Here is a 17,065-nt window from a genome sequence, read left to right as displayed (position 1 = left end):
ATTTGTGTCTAAACACTGTAAGCATGATCACCATAGTGTAATTTATACTGCTGCCTAGTCTCTAGTCATTAAAACTCTTTTCTTTGGCTTCTGTTACTGCATTATATTCAGAATCTCCTCCCATCTTGTTGCATAAACCCAAGTTAGGTGATTTCAACCATCCCATAGGTGGCACTGACAACTCCCGAATACATGCAGTCTAAAACCATCTCTAGCCAGACTTTCTTGAATCCCCGAGCACTTCATAGTTTGTTCCACTTGATTATCCTGTAGGCATTTCAAAATCAATTCACTCTCTTCCCCTGAAAACCCTCCCTTTGGTATTTCTGTTAAGACCACCATGAATGCTCAGATCACCTTACCCTTTCAACTCCTATACCAAACTACCAGTAAATTCTATCACTTTGCTCCTGTTTTAAGAAGAAACATGCCTATTAAAGGCAGTCCAAATCATTAATCATGCCAACCTTCCATCATCTGACCCTATGTACTATCCAACTTTACCTCTTTACTCATTACCATTCACTACCTTCTTACTCTTTCCCCTCAAACCCACATTCACTCATTGCACTATTGCTGTCCCCAAATATACCATACTACTTAAGTTTCCTGGTCTTGTATCAAAATGTGTGAGAATACATTTCTATGATGTCTGTGTGGAGAATGGAGAATACTTTCTTATCCTTTAAGAAACTCTTTTCAGAAATCTCTTCTGGTAGTTAGAGGGGTACCACTGAGCTCCCCTCCATAGGGGGAGGTCCTGCCCAGCTGTGAGGAGCATGGTCAACTCCCTCAGGCTGACCTCAGCCCCAGAGCTGCCTTGACTGACAGCACAGTCTTCAGGGGGCAGCCACATCTGAGCTGAAGTGCAAACACTGATTTCCTTTGAAAGGCACTGACAGGCAATATTCAGAGGACCCCCGCAGGTGTGCTGAGTTCTGCTGCACACTTGTACTGCAGTTTGACTTCTGCCTAGCAGTGCTTTTCCCACTGCCTTCAAAGATTTTTGCTCGCCCAACTGCATCTCAGCATGCAGAACCCTATACTGCGACACTCTGCCTGGTTCACTCAAACAGAACCATTCTAATTGTTTGCCAGTTGTCTCTATTCCATTATACTAGAAATGTGTGGTAAGTAAGTTATTACTGTTGCCTTCAGGAGTTTCTATGATATTAATCACCCAATGGCAATTTGTAGGCACTAGACTTCCCTAGACTCCCAACTCTGGGCACAAAGTGTGTGGTCAATTAATTGCTGCATTCAACTGAAATCTTTTTACCACATGAAACAGAATATGGTGAACTTTGACACTGATAAACAAAACAAAGAAGGCAGGGTTAATTATAATATGTGTAAACACTTTTTACAATCACAATGACAATGTTGAAAATAAAACCTATATAACAATAACAGAGAAAAACTAATTTGAATGGATATTGAACATGATACTGGCTATCATTTACTGACATACGCCAAGTAAAAAGTGAAATAATTTTCATATATGATGTTACTGATCTAACAGTTTCCTGTAACACAATCTCCTTATTTTGTTAATGAGAAAACTAAGGCTCAGAGAATTAGCTTGTCTAGTCACTTAGCACTGGTGCTGGAGTGAGGATATAAACCAGATTAGTCTTGAATTATAATCCAGTTTTCAGTATACTGTGTGTATTAAAAAATTGACATGGATGACTCCATATTTTTAAATTAACATAATTACATTTGAAGGTCTCTCACTGTCAACACACAGGCTTCTAGCCATTTTTTTGCATTAATATTAAAGATACTAAAATGAGACCATAGATACCTTCTACCTATGATACATACCCTCTAAATATGTAGTGAACACAGTCTCCTCTAGGTGAGACTGCCTAACACGATCAAGTAAACAGCTTATTCTCAAAAAACCGTCCGTCTTGCTTTTTAAAACAAACTGCACAACTGCTTCCAAAGAGCCTGACTTACCTGGATCCCAACAGTCAAGAATCGTGGTTAAAGCACTACGGAGAAGGTCCGTCCAAGCAGTATGGCTCTTTTCTGCTCGGGCCATGGGAGAAGCCAATATTCCTTTCAGAGCCTGTAGGGAAGCCGCAACCGTTGAAGACAGCTGGCCTCCAGGTAACTTCACAGCAGTTTCTCTGAGGACTCCAATTGTGAGGTACAGTATGGTAGGAAGGATTGAGATGCTTCCTATAAGACATTTTGAAAAACACTATTTCAGTATATATATAGTTCCTCAAAAGAAATTACCAAATGAGTAAGGTTATGTCAAAGATTTCTAGCTTTTAAGATTATTTTTCTTTAACAGTTTTAATAACCTTAAGATTTTAAAGGTTGGATTAAATTTGGGTTCTAATGGGAGAGGTTATTTAAATTATATCATAGTATCATTATCTTGTGCTGTGTGATTTTATTTGGTAGCTGACAAACATTGAATTTATTTATTTTTTTTACTGTGGTAAAATATTTTTAACAAAAATTTACCACTTTAACCTTTTTTTTTAATTTGGCTGTGCTGGGTGCTATATGTGGCATGTGGGATCTAGTTCCCTGACCAGGGACCGAGCCCAGGCCGCCTACATTGGGAGCATGGAGTCTTAGCCACTGGACCACCAGGAAAGTCCGACTTTGACCATTTTTAAGTGTATAGCTCAGTGGCATTAAGTACATTCACTACCACTATGCATTTGGGGGATTTATTTTATATTAAGCCTTGCAATTTGCAGTGAGTCAGTACAAAAAATTAAAGTTTCCATGGCCACTAAGTAGTTAAAGTCACTTTGTTTAAAAGGAAACGGAAGAGACTAAAGTTAAAACGGTCAATTAAGTTTTCCCAGGGGCTATCCACAAAACTCATGTAGTGTATTTTTGCCCTTAATCCTTAGCTAGTCACTTTTTCTGCACTCTTGGTATAAGGCAGGTGTGAGAATAAGGAATACAAGGTTTTAAGTCAAATTGAAGCTTGAAGTTATATTAAAAACAAGACAGCATATAAGTCTGTCAAGTCACATCTAAGCAGAAATATGCTTACCAATTAAGTATCTATTAAGTACTGAGTCCTTATTATGTGCTAGAGTACTAGAGGGTAAACATTTTGCTGGAAGTAAGACATACGTCTGTGTGTGTGTGTGTGTGTATATATATGTGTGTGTGTGTGTGTATGTGTATATATATATTCTCTATATAATAGATTACATATAATGCCTCTATAACAACAACAACAAAAAAATATGTATACACACATGGAAGCTACACACACAGAAAAACAAAACTCAGTATGAGCCAGTTTTTAGGGAAGCCTTCACAGATGAAGCAGGGCTGGAGTTGAATTTCAAAGGAAGGCAGAATTTTAGAAAGGGAAGGGGCGGTGTCATTTCAGATCAAGTAACACCACTGGCAATAGCACAGAACAGGGCTAAGCATGGACCCTCCTAGGTTTATGGTTCAGACAGAAGGTATCAAGAGGCAGCTGTGCTCGGCAGAGCCCTATGGAGAGCCTTAGACACTATATTAAAAGTATGGACTTGATTCCAAACAGAACTGGATATGGTGAGAAGCTTCTATCAAAACTGAGGCAGAGAAAGTCCATTAGATACTGTACACCAAAAAATGCCCCAGAGAGTAATTGCCATCAACTCGTTTAAAATATTTCTAAAAAAAAAAAAAACAAACCCATTGAAGAGCGTTATTTTTTTAGAGTACATGCTGTCCCTATATTTACTTTCATCCTTTTAGTAAAATAAATTACTATAATGTTAATCGTAAAGGATTAAAGACAATACCCAAATCTTTGGGTCACCATTTGTTTAATGAAAAAAAGATTAGCAACCATTATCTCCATTATCCATCAAAACCATTTCTCTCCTTTCGGGTCAGGTAAAGCCATCACATACCACAACATACCTTCAGGAGAGCACACTGCAGGAAGTTCAGAGAGGATAACCAACGCAGCTGAAACCAACCTGCTTCCATCTTCTGACAGCACCTGTGGCTTTGCTGCTTTCCCTCCTGGGCTACCTGTCAATTTAGGATTCAGCCCTGGGAGCTGCCTAACTAGAATGCACACACACAGCTCCAGTGTTGCAAAGACCAAAGACTTCCCAGGCACAAGTCCTCCTGTGTCCTTTCCCTCTCCAAATTCTGGCAAGGTTTCCTTTTCAGCAGCCCCATCATCGACTAGAAGACAAAAAGAACAGTGTTGAATAAATACTTCACGTTTGCTTTGCTTCTGTTGTTAGGTAACACATTTAAATGGGTCAAGCCTTGGGTCTTAAAGAATGAAAGAGAAAGCAGTTATGGAGGCAAAAGGAGTTGTCTTTATTTGCACTTCTTGTAGTGGATCAAAAGAAATCCTTGGTGACCTTCTCATCCTTGCAATATTGTCTGATTAACTCCATGCAGTTAAGATGTGAACCTGATAGCTAGAGCTCCAGCACTGACTTCACCACCTTAAGTAGTTGCTGGGCAGAAAGATAGGGACTGAGGTCTCTGATGTCTTTATGAAACTGCCATCTCAGCCCAGGACTGCCAACCTCTGGAGTTCTTGTAGATGAGAGAATAAGTACTTGTGTTTTAAATCTACTGTTGTACTGGGTTTTGTTATATGTAGTCAAACGTAATCTTAAATGATATACTCACAAATGTCAAATCAGACTTATAAATGAACAATTTAATCACTTTATAAAACTAAGCCATTAAAAAATTGTCAGTAATTCTTTCCCTGTACACTCGTAAACACTGTTAAGTACTCAATCCATATAAGGGATTTTTTTTTTCTTCCAGGGCTGTTAAAATTCTAATTTTCCCAAGGAAAAATACTTTAACTACTGACAGTACCCAAGGTAACATGCAGAGATGAATGAGAGAATCTAAAGCCATACCTAGAGATGTTTCATTTGTACTATACACAACAGATTCTCAGGATGACATAGATACATAAGCAATACTTTAAAAAGCTTTTTTTTTTTTAAAAAGGAAATGATGCTATGTGATTAATTTGGCATTGTGGTTTAATGTTCACCTTCTGCACTTCGTCTTTTCTCCTTCACATGTTCTTGAGCCGCACAGATAATCTGCCTGACCACTTCAAGAGAAGCCAGTTGAATGGAAGGTGATTCTCGAGTCAAAATTACTCGATGTAGTACATTCAACAACTCAATACCCAAGTCCTATGACAGAAAACAGGTGAGAACATTTTGAAAATTATATACTTGAAACAGTGTTAGGGCAATAAAGTTATGTAACACTTGCTCCACTTTAAACCATCTTCCAGGTTGGTTTCTGTCCAGTCTTGTAGGAGATGGCACTATGACAATAGATCATTTTCACACAGGTCCTAAACTGAGATAACAAACAAGGAAATTCCTAAAGCAAGATAAAAAAACATGGCTCAAAGTATACAAGGACTGCCAGATTCAAGATAAAAGATTCCCAGAGATATATTAAAGTTTTCTAATACTTATGAATGGCGGCAAAAATGACATTAACAGCGTGTAAGTTATTAAGCATAGAATGAATATCACTCAAAAGAAAATACACTAGAAGAACATTACTTAACTTTCCCCCTGTTCTATTGGTCACTCTGGTGACTTTCTTTCATCTTTGAAAATAAGTGTGAAATAGTCATTATAATACTTGTTTTAACATACAGAATTAACAAGCACAAAAAGTTCAAAACTTATCCATGTGCAATTCAAGTTAGGCAGGAGCCTGAGTCATACTTTAAACCCAATAAACGATAGTGGTAATAAATAACAGTCTATACAGAGAGAAAATTATACCATTTATTTTTCTTAACATCCAAAAGTCAATTTAATATACAATTCAATATACTGGTAATACTGGCTTCCCTAGGGGCTCAGTGATAAAGAACCTGCCTGCCAGTACAGGAGTTTTAGGTTCAGTGCCTGGGTCAGGAAGATCCCCTAGAGAAGGAAATGGCAACCCACTCCAGTATTCTTGTCTGGGAAATTCCATGAACAGGGGACTGTGGTGGACTACAATCCTTGGAGTCACAAAGAGCCAGACACAACTTGGTGAGTAAGTATTCACGCATATGGTAATACATGATGCTAAGGGTGCCTGCCCAATGCATTGTTGCTCTTGGGAAAGCAGTTAAAGGAAGTGCTATACATTGTACAGTGATCCTTCAAATCATGGTCACAATTAGATCTGGTATTACTGTCTGACTCCACCTAGAGGCTAGTCAGTTGTCTCTTAAAAAGACCTTGATGGAGAAATCAGCCGAGAGGAACACTACACAACTGACAGTTAACAACATGAACCAAGAGGATTCTCTCTTGGGAAATGGGGAATAAGATACAGATGTATATGAGAAGCAGAGTGCAGTGAAGTGGCAAGAAACAAGGACAGTACAAGACAGAAGCTTCCCATCACTGCAGAAAGTTCGCCTGAAGAGTTGCTACACAGCGTGGTGGACTGGTGGCAGCAAAAGTAAGTGTGGCAGGAGCAGAGACAGAAAGCGGCAGGCAGAGTCAGCACGGCTGCTGGTGGCACTTCAGTTCGGAGGCCTGGCTATGCAGTGTTTAGTTTCCTTTTTACTTCTACGTGTTCACCCGCTGTTCACTATAGGAAACTGAACATGTTTCTGCTGCTGTGCCTTGGAATCTACAGAAGCCTGACAAGCAACAAGAGATCACCTGATCACTGCCAATTTTAGATCTTGGCCAAGGAACATCTAGAAGGGCCTGTAACGCATGTAAACAGGCAGTAATGCTTTCCATGGTTGCATCTGAACGTAAGGAACACAGAAACTTCACACTGATTCCTGTAGAAAGTAGAGAAAGAGAACAAGGCTTCTTTAGATTCTTGGTTTCTGATGTGAAAAAAATTTTCTATTTTGATAAGATACACAAATAAACTTAGCAAAGAAGCAATGCAAATAAATCACCATGAATTTAAGACCAAACAATTAAGTGGTAAGGCAGTCTCTTTAACGGTTTTTATCAACATGTACACAAATAATAATCTCAACTAGGCTTGTGCACTACTGCAAAAATTATAATAAAATTGTGCCAGAACTTAACATGGAGAGTTTCATTATTCTGACTAAAATTTATTGATTACCATGTATCAGGCATTGTACTTTAACTATATCATTTCACTCTTACAGTATCTCAGAAAGTAGGTACTATTATTACCACTCCTTTTGAGTACATAAAGCTTAAATAGTTTGCTAAATGTCCGTTAAAATGAGGCACACAAAGAATTTGAACTAAGGTAATTAAACTGCACAGCTTATGCCCTGCCAGTCTTTATTACATAAAAGTTTGTTTTTAAAAAGTTCTCAAGGCAAACAGAAACAAAATTTTAATATACCCAAGGATATAGCAAATCTGATCATGTTTGGCTTCAGAAGGAATAACAGAAGCTCGATGAACCAGAAACCTTATTAGTTAATTACTGACCTTTATAGCCCTCACATTTCAGTTAGTAACTTATTTATAGGTAATGATCTAACAGGTGGTTTCCTCAGAACAAGGTTAAGTGTGAAAAACATTTAATCTAGAAACTCACTGTATCTAGAAAGATACCTCATTTTAAAAATGAAGTTCTAAGAAAGCCAAAAAATGGGTGAAACTTCATAAATTTAAAAATCTCATTTATCTTTGACCTTAAATATTGATGCAGGTCTGTATGTGAATATACTTTCTTGAACCTTGTAATCCTTGAGGATGGGGAGGGAGGGGTAGATGACTCAGTATACTGTTATTGCCTAATAAAGAATGAAGTTAACAGCCACAAAAGCTGACAGGTAAGAAAGCACAATCCAAGAAAAACTCCGTATGGTTGGCAGAGGGTAAAAAGGGTTTTACTGACCTAAAATAAGATGGAATCTCTCAGTGTAGACATCCTCAGGGGACTTCACTGCAGGTCCAGAGGATGAGCCTTGGCACATGGAAGTTGGTGTCACAGGCCTTGAGAGATTAGGGGCTCCCTCATCTGGGTCAGCAACGACAAAGCCTGTGCTTGTAAGCCACAGTGCTGTGGCATGCAAGATAAGCGCCCAGGAGTTGTAATAATGTCGTTTTGCATTTTCACTAGTCTCTGCTGTGTAGAAAGCACCACCTACAAAAAAGGGAAAGCAAACAGTTTCAGGAGGAATAAATGAAGAGATTTGTTCACAATCCATTTTCCCTTTTATCTGTTACAAGAGATAGACTGTTTCCAGCCTGTACCCTGTACTTCAAGGCAACTACTTGTTGACTTTTATCACCAGTTTAGTTTTGCCCACTTTTGGACTTCACAGAAATGGAAAAATACACAGTATGCAACTGTTTGTGACTGAGTTTTTGCTTAACAGTGTTTTTAGAGATGGATCATCCATGCTGCTATATTATCAATATTTTGTTATCTATGACTTTATTTCTCCTGAGCATACAACTGTTGGTCACAGTGCTTACGTATCCTTAAAACCTCATAAGAAATTTGTAGGCTAACTCTTTTTCTTTTCAATTATAAAATATTTTAAAACAAATATGTGATATGTGTGTGTGTGTGTGTGTGTGTTTAGAATGCAAAAGGTTCATACAGTCTGAAGAGAAACCATGTATGTGTGCATGCTCAGTCACTCAGTTGTGTCCGACTCTTTGTGACCCCGTGAACTGTAGCCTGCCAGGCTCCTCTGTCCACGGAATTCTTCAGGTAAGAATACTGGATTGGTTTGCCATCTCCTCCTCCAAGGGATCTTCCTGACCCAGGAATCGAACCCTTGTCTCTTGCACTGGCAGGGGGATTCTTTACCACTTAGCCACCTGGGAAGCCCAGAGTATGTATATGCATGTATAAAACAAATGCTGATACTCACCTACCTCTAAGATTAACATTTTGCCATTCTTAAATCTATTTCTTAAAAAACAAACAAAACCACTAAAACTCTATATACCACTTATTCTTGCCCCTCCTTCTACAACCACTTTCCTCCAGTCACTGTGAGTCAGTCTCAGGTCTTAAACTTTCACACTAGATGTTTGTATTCATAAATAATAGATGCTGTTATTTAGTGTGAGTTTACTTAAAAGGCCTCATATTGTGTGTGTGCTTTTCAAACTTGCTTTCCCTCTTAACATTATGTTTTAGAGATTTACATATGTTGATTCATGTGTCATTCATTTTGGCTAATAAATTTTTTCAGTAAATCAACGTATTTCCATTTTTAATGCTATTAAAAGGTACAAAGTCCAATAAATACTCTGCATATCTTTGTGTATAATTGCAATTAAAATTCTAATAGAACTTGATAGGCTGGCCCTAAAATTCATAGCAAGGAGTGAAAAAAATAATAGCTGTTTTGGAATAACATGAAGATTAAAAGCAGCTGCCAGATATCCAATCCACAAAGTGTGATATTAATAACTGAGTATAATAAGATTCCCTTGGGGGAATATATGTATAAAAAAGAGTGGATATATGTATATGTGTAACTGATTCATTGTGTTATACAGCAGAAACTAACACAACACTGTAAAGCAACTATACTCCAATAAAAACAAATAAAATTGGACCCTTATCTTCATTCCACACACAAAAAATAAATTCCAGCAGGACTAAAATCTAAAATGTAAACGCAAAAGTGTAAAGCTTATATATCTTTGTGATCTTAATTTAAAAAAAGTATCATGCATTACAGAGGAAACATAAACCATAAAAACTGATTACATTAATTTTAAAAAGGTACCAGAGCCAAGCCAGAGGCTGAGAGGACAGCTTCCAGATATGGAACCGCAAAGGAAGAGTATTAAACATATGTAAGGATTAACCAGTCAGTAAGAAAATGGCAAATATGAAGTAGAAAATGGGCAAAGATGATGACTGCGATTTATGGAAAAAGAAACTTAAACAGCCCATAACCTGATGAAAAAGATTTTCAATCAAGGAAATAAACCCATGAAATTCTTTAAACTCATCACATTGGTAAAAAAAATTAAGTATAGTAACATATAATAGAGGGAAGATGTAGATAAACAGAGGCATGCTGTCAGTCATATACACTGCTGTAATCACACTGGAGAACGATTTGGCCGTTATTCTTGTGAGTTAACAAGAGCGTGCCTCCTGACTGAACGAGTTGACTGCAGGGTCTCTACCCTGAAGCAACTCTTGCATGACTATTCTATGAATGAAAATTATTCTTGAAAAAAATGTTTCAAATAAACATTACCTGCTAGTGGAGAAATTTTGAAAATACATGTTATTGACTGTCATTCTAGGAATTACAGTAAATATTTCACCCCCTTACCTTCAATAGGAAGCTGAGAGGCAAATTCTGAAGGCAAAGTTAGGAGAGCAAAATCCTGAAGTGCAGCTAGCCAGAGCCTACTCAATGTGCTGAGGTCTGCGTGGACTAAGTCAAGCAGCCCGTCTGGTGAAATCGACCCGTTTCCAACGCTCTCTTCTGAACAGGCAGGAGTCTTTAAAGGTTGTCTGTGGTTTTTATGCCTTTCTACAGCAATTATGTAGACCTGTGTAAAGGTTACTTTATAAATAGGAAAATCTTAGACCCACAGGTGCTACAGTATTATTATCTTGCAGACTTACTTACCTTGAACCTGCCTCCTGGACTTGAAATGCACATGATACCAAGACGGTATACATGTGCAACCACATACAAAACTGGGGTAGAAAGATCCAAAAGCATTTATCTTCACCGAGATATGTTAGGATAATAAACATTTGACAAGTATGCTGCCACATTGCAGTTTACAGCCATGACAGCTGCAACCAGATAATCCTGGCACCCTTTTTCACTAAGCCTGGCTATGGCCTTGGCTACAGGCAGCCATCTCTGAATTCAAATAAGCTGAAATAATGAATATTTTCTTTCAATGTTACCACTAAATGACTTACAAAACATTTACCTATAGACTATAGGCAAGGACTACAGAATATTAAAGTATTCAACATAGTACACAATGTGTACTATCTATTTATCCATAGCTCTGAAATCCAAAAGCTCTGAAAAACATAATTTTGTGGGCAACAATCTGGTGACGAAACACAAAAAAATTTATGGGAGGCTATTTATACAGTGTGACTATTCAAACATTTTCAGATACATTATAAATTGTTTGATTATAGATTTTATGGTATTGTCCCAAACATCCTGGAGGGATACAGGAAATATGCATCCAAATTTTAAATCCCAATTTATCTGGCTCTAAGGATTTCAAATAATTATGGACCTCAATTACATGGAGCTTGTTGGCTAGTCATTATTTCCACTAAGGAGAGAATAGGAGAAAGTAATGGCTTAAGCAAGAGTATAGAGACTCAAATGATTATAAAAAAAATTATAAAACAGTAAATTTATAAAACAGGTTACAGAAATTACAGAGTATCTGTTTGTTCTACTAAAAGCATATGTTTAAATCATTTAGAGTTGATTGTTAAAGATCATTAAACCCAACTTAAGTCTAGGCAGAACTCTTTCTGACTGAAATTTGTCAATACTAAATAATGACGAAAACAGAAACTCAACAATCTTCTGGTTTTAATTAGCCCTGCTGAAGAAAACCCTTTCTCACATATTGCCTGCAACACTCAGTTGCAATCTGAGACTATAAAAGAAAACCCTTTCTCACATATTGCCTGCAACACTCAGTTGCAATCTGAGACTATAAAAGAAAACCCTTTCTCACATATTGCCTGCAACACTCAGTTGCAATCTGAGACTATATATATTTCACTACAGTGATATATGAACCAGGATTGGCCAAATCTGATAACTGTTGAAGCTGGATAATGGGTTTGTATGAGTTCATTACAGTATTCTATTTACTTCTGTATATATGTAACCATTTCTATCATAAATTTTAAAAATTATGTGGCTTTCTTCCTGATTAGAAAAGTAAATGAAGAAAAGCTAAGTACTTCCCTCTTAAGATTTTTTTAACCCTAGGAAATAAAATGACTTACTTAATATTCAAAAGTCATTTTATGAAAGAAAGAGCTCTAAGAAATATTAAAGCATGTGTTATAGTTGATAGAATATATGAGCAAACCCACATTTCCAATAATTCAGGTTTCAATAAAAGTTGATTTCCATTGACTATGATAAAGTCTCTTATGACTGCCCCCTGCTTGAAACAGCAGATAAGACAACAGGAGAGTACTTTAGAATCCTTGGCCAAAATATCAATTAGCATATAAATATATCTCATGTTGAAAGTCTTCTGTTAACCTTAAACACAGACTTGTGTTTTAAATAGCTAATTTCAGTTTATGGCCTAAGATGTTTATTAACAACTTCCAAAATTCTAGTCATAAATTGAGACGTACTAACCTCTGCCCAGGCTTTTAGCACAGCTAAGATCTCCATGGTAGAAGCACTTTCATTATATAAGTGACTAAGAGCTTCTTTTCCAACCTGAATTTTTGTTAATGATGCAACAAGCAACTGATGAACTCTTCGGATGTCGTTAAGGTCACTTACAACTCCACTTGCTATCCAGGCACTGCAAACCTAGTTTTTTTAAGAAAATCAAAGATTATATTTAAAAACTATAAACACCCCCTTTGGGAGTTCAGCAAAGTTCACTCATATCTCAGGAATCTGGTCACTTAAATCATCTTGCTATAAAGAAACCCAGTGGGAGGCTGCTGATAATGATAGTCAAAGTCAGCATTTCAAAAGAGAATGAGACAGGGCGCTCAGGGCCGGTGCGCTGGGATGACCCTGAGGGGTGGGATGGGGAGGGAGGTGGGAGAGGGGGTTCAGGTGTACACAGGTACACCCATGGCTGATTCATGTCAATGTATGGCAAAAACCACTACAATATTGTAAAGTAATTAGCCTCCAATTAAAATAAATTTTAAAAAAGTCAAAAAAGAATGAAATCATAAGGTTGAAGAAAGAAAGCTGTGCTAATAAGTAAATAAAGAGTTTTAGATGTCATTAACATAGAGAAAATAAGCCATGAAAGGCACTACTTGCATAATTGTTTGGATTAACATTTGACTTATATCTCCAGTCTTAATTATTTCATCTTATTATTTTAAAATCAGGGATTAATTGCACCTCGATGAAGATTTTTATTCTTTTGAAGATATCTTTAACTTTTAAAACAAAACATCATTAATAATCCTCCAATGCAGAAAATTTACTCAGTTACCAGGGTCCATCTATAAAGGTTTTCCTGATTGTCACGATATTTCATGAAAATTTATTTTTCCTTTACCATATACTTATTTAGTTCACATTTCCTTTCACAAAAGATTTCAAGTGACTTATAGCAAGAACACATATAATAAAATGAAAAATTAGACTCAGTACAACAGTTAACGAAAGTCTATGAATATTGAAGGTACTCAAACATTTCCTAAATACGACTGAATTTGAAAAGTTGAAAGAAATGAGTAAAATCAGCTTTTTTCCTTTTTTTAAATAATTAATTTAATTCACACCAGTTCTGCTCTTATTTCAGACCATTCAGGGCTGGATATTGAATGCTTGACAACACCATCAAGAAAAGCAACTATTTAAAACTGTGTACCATATGGCTCTTAGATATCTGAAAAGATGCTCAACCTCACTTGGCACACAAATCTAAACTATCCCGAGATACCCTTTTTACTCCATCACAAAAATCTAAGTTTGACAACCGACACAGCTGCTGAGAAGACAGGCACGTGCATACAGTGCTGGCAGGAGTCTGAAGTGGTTAACACTTGTAATTACTCTTTAATTACTCTTTAATTCAGTTTTGGGGGAATTTAGCTCCCATACATGCTTGGATCCAGTGAATTGACCCATACAGAAGGAGGGTCATTAACTGCAGCACTATCTCTAAGAGCAAAAGACAAAAAAGAGCCCCTGTATTTCCATCACCAGAGAACTGGTGATGTACCCAGATACTGGACTACCATGCAGTTACAAGAAAGAAAAGGTTCTGTATATTTAAAGGGTGAAGAAAAGGGGCAGCTGAGATTAATGGGTGAGTGGACAACTGTAACACAGAACCTCGGTATTAAATACAATCTGGAGAGCTGCTTCCTAAAGGAGGGCTCACTATTTACCTGACATGCTTTGGCAGTGACATCAGGTGGTGTCTCTGAGGTGAAGGCTGGTCTAAGTGCCGCTCCTACCTGGCAAGAAACGATATGCTCATTCAAGCATCAATAAGTAAGATAGCACAAACTCTTTTCTCTTTTTAATGTTATCTTAAAATTATCTCTTTATAATAGGTATTATAAACACTCTTTGGTTTTGCCTGCCCAGGATGTCTTTCCCCGCTTTTGGTTAAGAGCATCTCAATTCTCCTTTGGGGAACTTTCTTTCTCACCAACTCTTAGCCTATGTGGTTGCTATGGAGCTAACAGCACTGTCTGGCTCCAGGGACCCACACTGGTATAATGAAAGCTCTCCTGTAGATGTTTGCTGGATGTACTCAGAAAGAAGCGCTGTCTTTAAGAGACTCTAGATGCTGAGAGCGCCATTTTGATACCACTCGGAGAGGGCAAATTTGAAAAAGAGCCAGTGCAGGAGAAAGCAGAGCCAACTAAGATTCCCCAGGACAATCTTCCTTTTCTGCTTAAGTGAGTGGTAATTTTATTTCTATCATTTGTAATTTTAAGGAGAATAAAAATATAACAGAGCTCCATAATATTTAGACTACTATGTAGTTGTATGTAACTCCCATCCTTTCCTTTTCTCTTTCCCTAAACATACACTGACAATACCTGTTGGGAAGATGTGATGGAGCCTGCTACCAACTGGCGAACTGCTCTGGATTCCCTAACTGCCAGGCAACAGAAGCTGCCTCTGAATCGTGAGAGGCATGAAGGACTACATGTGATGTGTGTGCTGTAGCACGATGGTTTTCTCATCTTCCTTGTTCCTCCTGGGCTGCCCAATGCACCAGTCAAACAAACACCAGTTAAAAAGATTGCAGAACCAGTAACAGACTCTTAAATTCTCTTCTGAGTTCAGGGGAAATAGAGGAGATTATATCCAGACTAGGAGTCGGAATAGTAACCTGAAGATGAAACATGCATGTAGCCTAAATGGAATGTTAATGATATTAACGATTTGGTGTTATCTTAAGCTTATTTGGATATTCTGTAAAGAATTTCATTATCAAAGTCCTTTATTCCCCATAAGTTACCAAGGAGGTTATAATTACACGACTTAACTCTTAGCATTAAAAAAAACCTGTTTCATGAATTATTTTGCTTTTACTTGAAGATTTCTTCTTCAAACATATACTAATTAGACTGGTGATATATTAACAGAGATACACACACATTTATGTATCAAGAGGTGACAGGCCAATTAGTTTCACAGACTTCTAACCTGGGTGTTTAATAATAAGATTCTCTAATAGAAAGTGCTTACATTGGCTTGATACTGTTCCAGAATCACATGACCTGGAAACTCTGGTTCTGGAATTGTTGCAAATCGCCGAATAACCACTAACAGTGTTTCAAGGCCAGAAAGACGGAGCTGGTCACTATGATCTGTGGCAGCCATAAAAGCCATGCGAATTAAGTCAGCAAGATGTAGCACCAAAAAGTCATCTACAGGATTAAAAAAAGAAAATCTTATTAAGAAAAAGAATATGCTGGAACTAAGATTGATGTTAAGTGCTAATTTTTCCTCCTTTTAATTTCATAAGCTAGACTTTTCAAGTACTTTTACAGTTTTACTGTTTGTTACAGACCTTAAAGCTAGATTTACTGCACCAAGGCAAATACTCAGACACAAACAACTATCCCAAATCAAATAGTAATACAGCTTTGAAAAAGAACAAAGACAGAATTAGCATCCTTTAAAAGAATACTAATAGTATTTTCAGTAAAAATTTTTTTCAGACTTTCTGATAAAAGCACATTAGAAGGTATTTAGGAAACTTTGGGTTTTGATGAATTACGCAGTAGTTTAATCATTCTCTTCATGTCAAGTTGAAGCTAAAAGATAATATTCCTTTAAAAAAATTTTATGTGGTTCTTTTTATGGACTATGGGCTTCCCTGGTGGCTCAGATGGTAAAGAATCTGCCTGCAATGCAGGTTTGATCCCTGGGTCAGGAAGAACCTCTGAAGAAGGGAATGGTAGCCCACTCCAGTATTCTTGCCTGGGAAATCCCATGGACAGAGAAGCCTGGTGGGCTGCAGTCCATGGGGTCACAAAGAGTCGGACACGACTGAACGACTAACGCTTTCACTTTCGTATGGACTACATTACCTTACTTTTGCATCTGCTGCCACACACACAAAAGATGGGAGCATTTAAAAAAAATATTTCTAGCTATAAAATTATAAGTGAGAATTCCTTTCATGCCTACAACATATTACTTGGTATAATAATTCTACCCGGGAGAGACATAAAACAATCATTTAAGTGTTCCAACAATAAAATGTTTACAGGTGCAACAAACCTTTACCTAAAAAAAATTGAGACTAATTCAAAGAAGTATACTAGTTATAGGTCATACTGAACAAACCAGCTCATCTTAGTAAGTGCTAATTACAATTTTAATCAAGAGCATAGGAGTCAGTAAGCACACTAATTTTATACCTATCAGTATTAGTACTCATCACAAATAAAAGACTCAATTTCCAAAATATACTAAGAGCTCATTACAACTCAAGGACAAAAAGACAAACAACACCATCAAAGAATGGGCAGAAGACCTAAACAGACACTTCTCCAAACTATATATACATACAACCAAGAGGCACAGGAACAGATGCTCAACGCTGCTAATTCTTAGAGAAACACAAACCTACAATGAGGTACCACTTCATACCAGTCAGAATGGCCATCATTAAAAAGCCTACAAATGTTAACACAAATGTTGGAGAGAGTGTGGAGAAAAGGAATGTACCATGTTGGCAAGAATATAAACTGGTACAGCCACTATGTAAAACAATATAGAGGTTCCTTAAAAAACTAAAGAGCTGCCATATGATCAAGCAATCCTATTCCTAAGCATATATCTAGAGAAAACCATAAACTGAAGATATACACACCCCTGTTTTCATAGCACTATTTACAACAGCCAAGACATGGAAACAAGTGAAATGTCCACTGACAGATGAATGGATAA

The 17,065-nt window shown here is 37.2% G+C and overlaps 1 protein-coding gene and 1 long non-coding RNA gene across 11 annotated transcripts in view; one reads left to right on the top strand and one right to left on the bottom strand.

Moving 5' to 3' along the window:
- The window catches only part of HEATR5A (HEAT repeat containing 5A), a 123,264-nt gene that overhangs the window by 5,574 nt on the left and 100,625 nt on the right, over positions 1 to 17,065 (bottom strand). For all 5 annotated transcript variants that reach the window (XM_070478052.1, XM_070478053.1, XM_020876793.2 and 2 more), the window contains 9 exons: positions 15,353 to 15,534; positions 14,035 to 14,103; positions 12,302 to 12,481; positions 10,259 to 10,481; positions 7,840 to 8,088; positions 6,660 to 6,787; positions 5,021 to 5,168; positions 3,904 to 4,176; positions 1,966 to 2,190 (listed from right to left, as the gene is read on the bottom strand). In XM_070478052.1, coding sequence (XP_070334153.1) covers positions 1,966 to 2,190; positions 3,904 to 4,176; positions 5,021 to 5,168; positions 6,660 to 6,787; positions 7,840 to 8,088; positions 10,259 to 10,481; positions 12,302 to 12,481; positions 14,035 to 14,103; positions 15,353 to 15,534 — 1,677 coding nt within the window. The remainder of the gene's footprint in view (positions 1 to 1,965; positions 2,191 to 3,903; positions 4,177 to 5,020; positions 5,169 to 6,659; positions 6,788 to 7,839; positions 8,089 to 10,258; positions 10,482 to 12,301; positions 12,482 to 14,034; positions 14,104 to 15,352; positions 15,535 to 17,065) is intronic.
- The window catches only part of LOC110126886 (uncharacterized), an 83,667-nt gene that overhangs the window by 64,073 nt on the left and 2,529 nt on the right, over positions 1 to 17,065 (top strand). For 3 of the 6 annotated variants that reach the window (XR_011491827.1, XR_011491831.1, XR_011491832.1), the window contains one exon: positions 1,954 to 5,184. This is a non-coding gene — a long non-coding RNA (uncharacterized lncRNA). Of the gene's footprint in view, positions 1 to 1,953; positions 5,185 to 5,853; positions 10,439 to 14,708; positions 14,815 to 17,065 lie in introns of all 6 variants that reach the window. The other 3 variants (XR_011491830.1, XR_011491828.1, XR_011491829.1) reach the window with 3 other exon arrangements.

This window comes from Odocoileus virginianus, chromosome 16 (genome assembly GCF_023699985.2).
Source record: "Odocoileus virginianus isolate 20LAN1187 ecotype Illinois chromosome 16, Ovbor_1.2, whole genome shotgun sequence".
NCBI classification, from domain to species: domain Eukaryota; kingdom Metazoa; phylum Chordata; class Mammalia; order Artiodactyla; family Cervidae; genus Odocoileus; species Odocoileus virginianus.
This window is presented reverse-complemented; position numbering and strand designations above follow the sequence as displayed.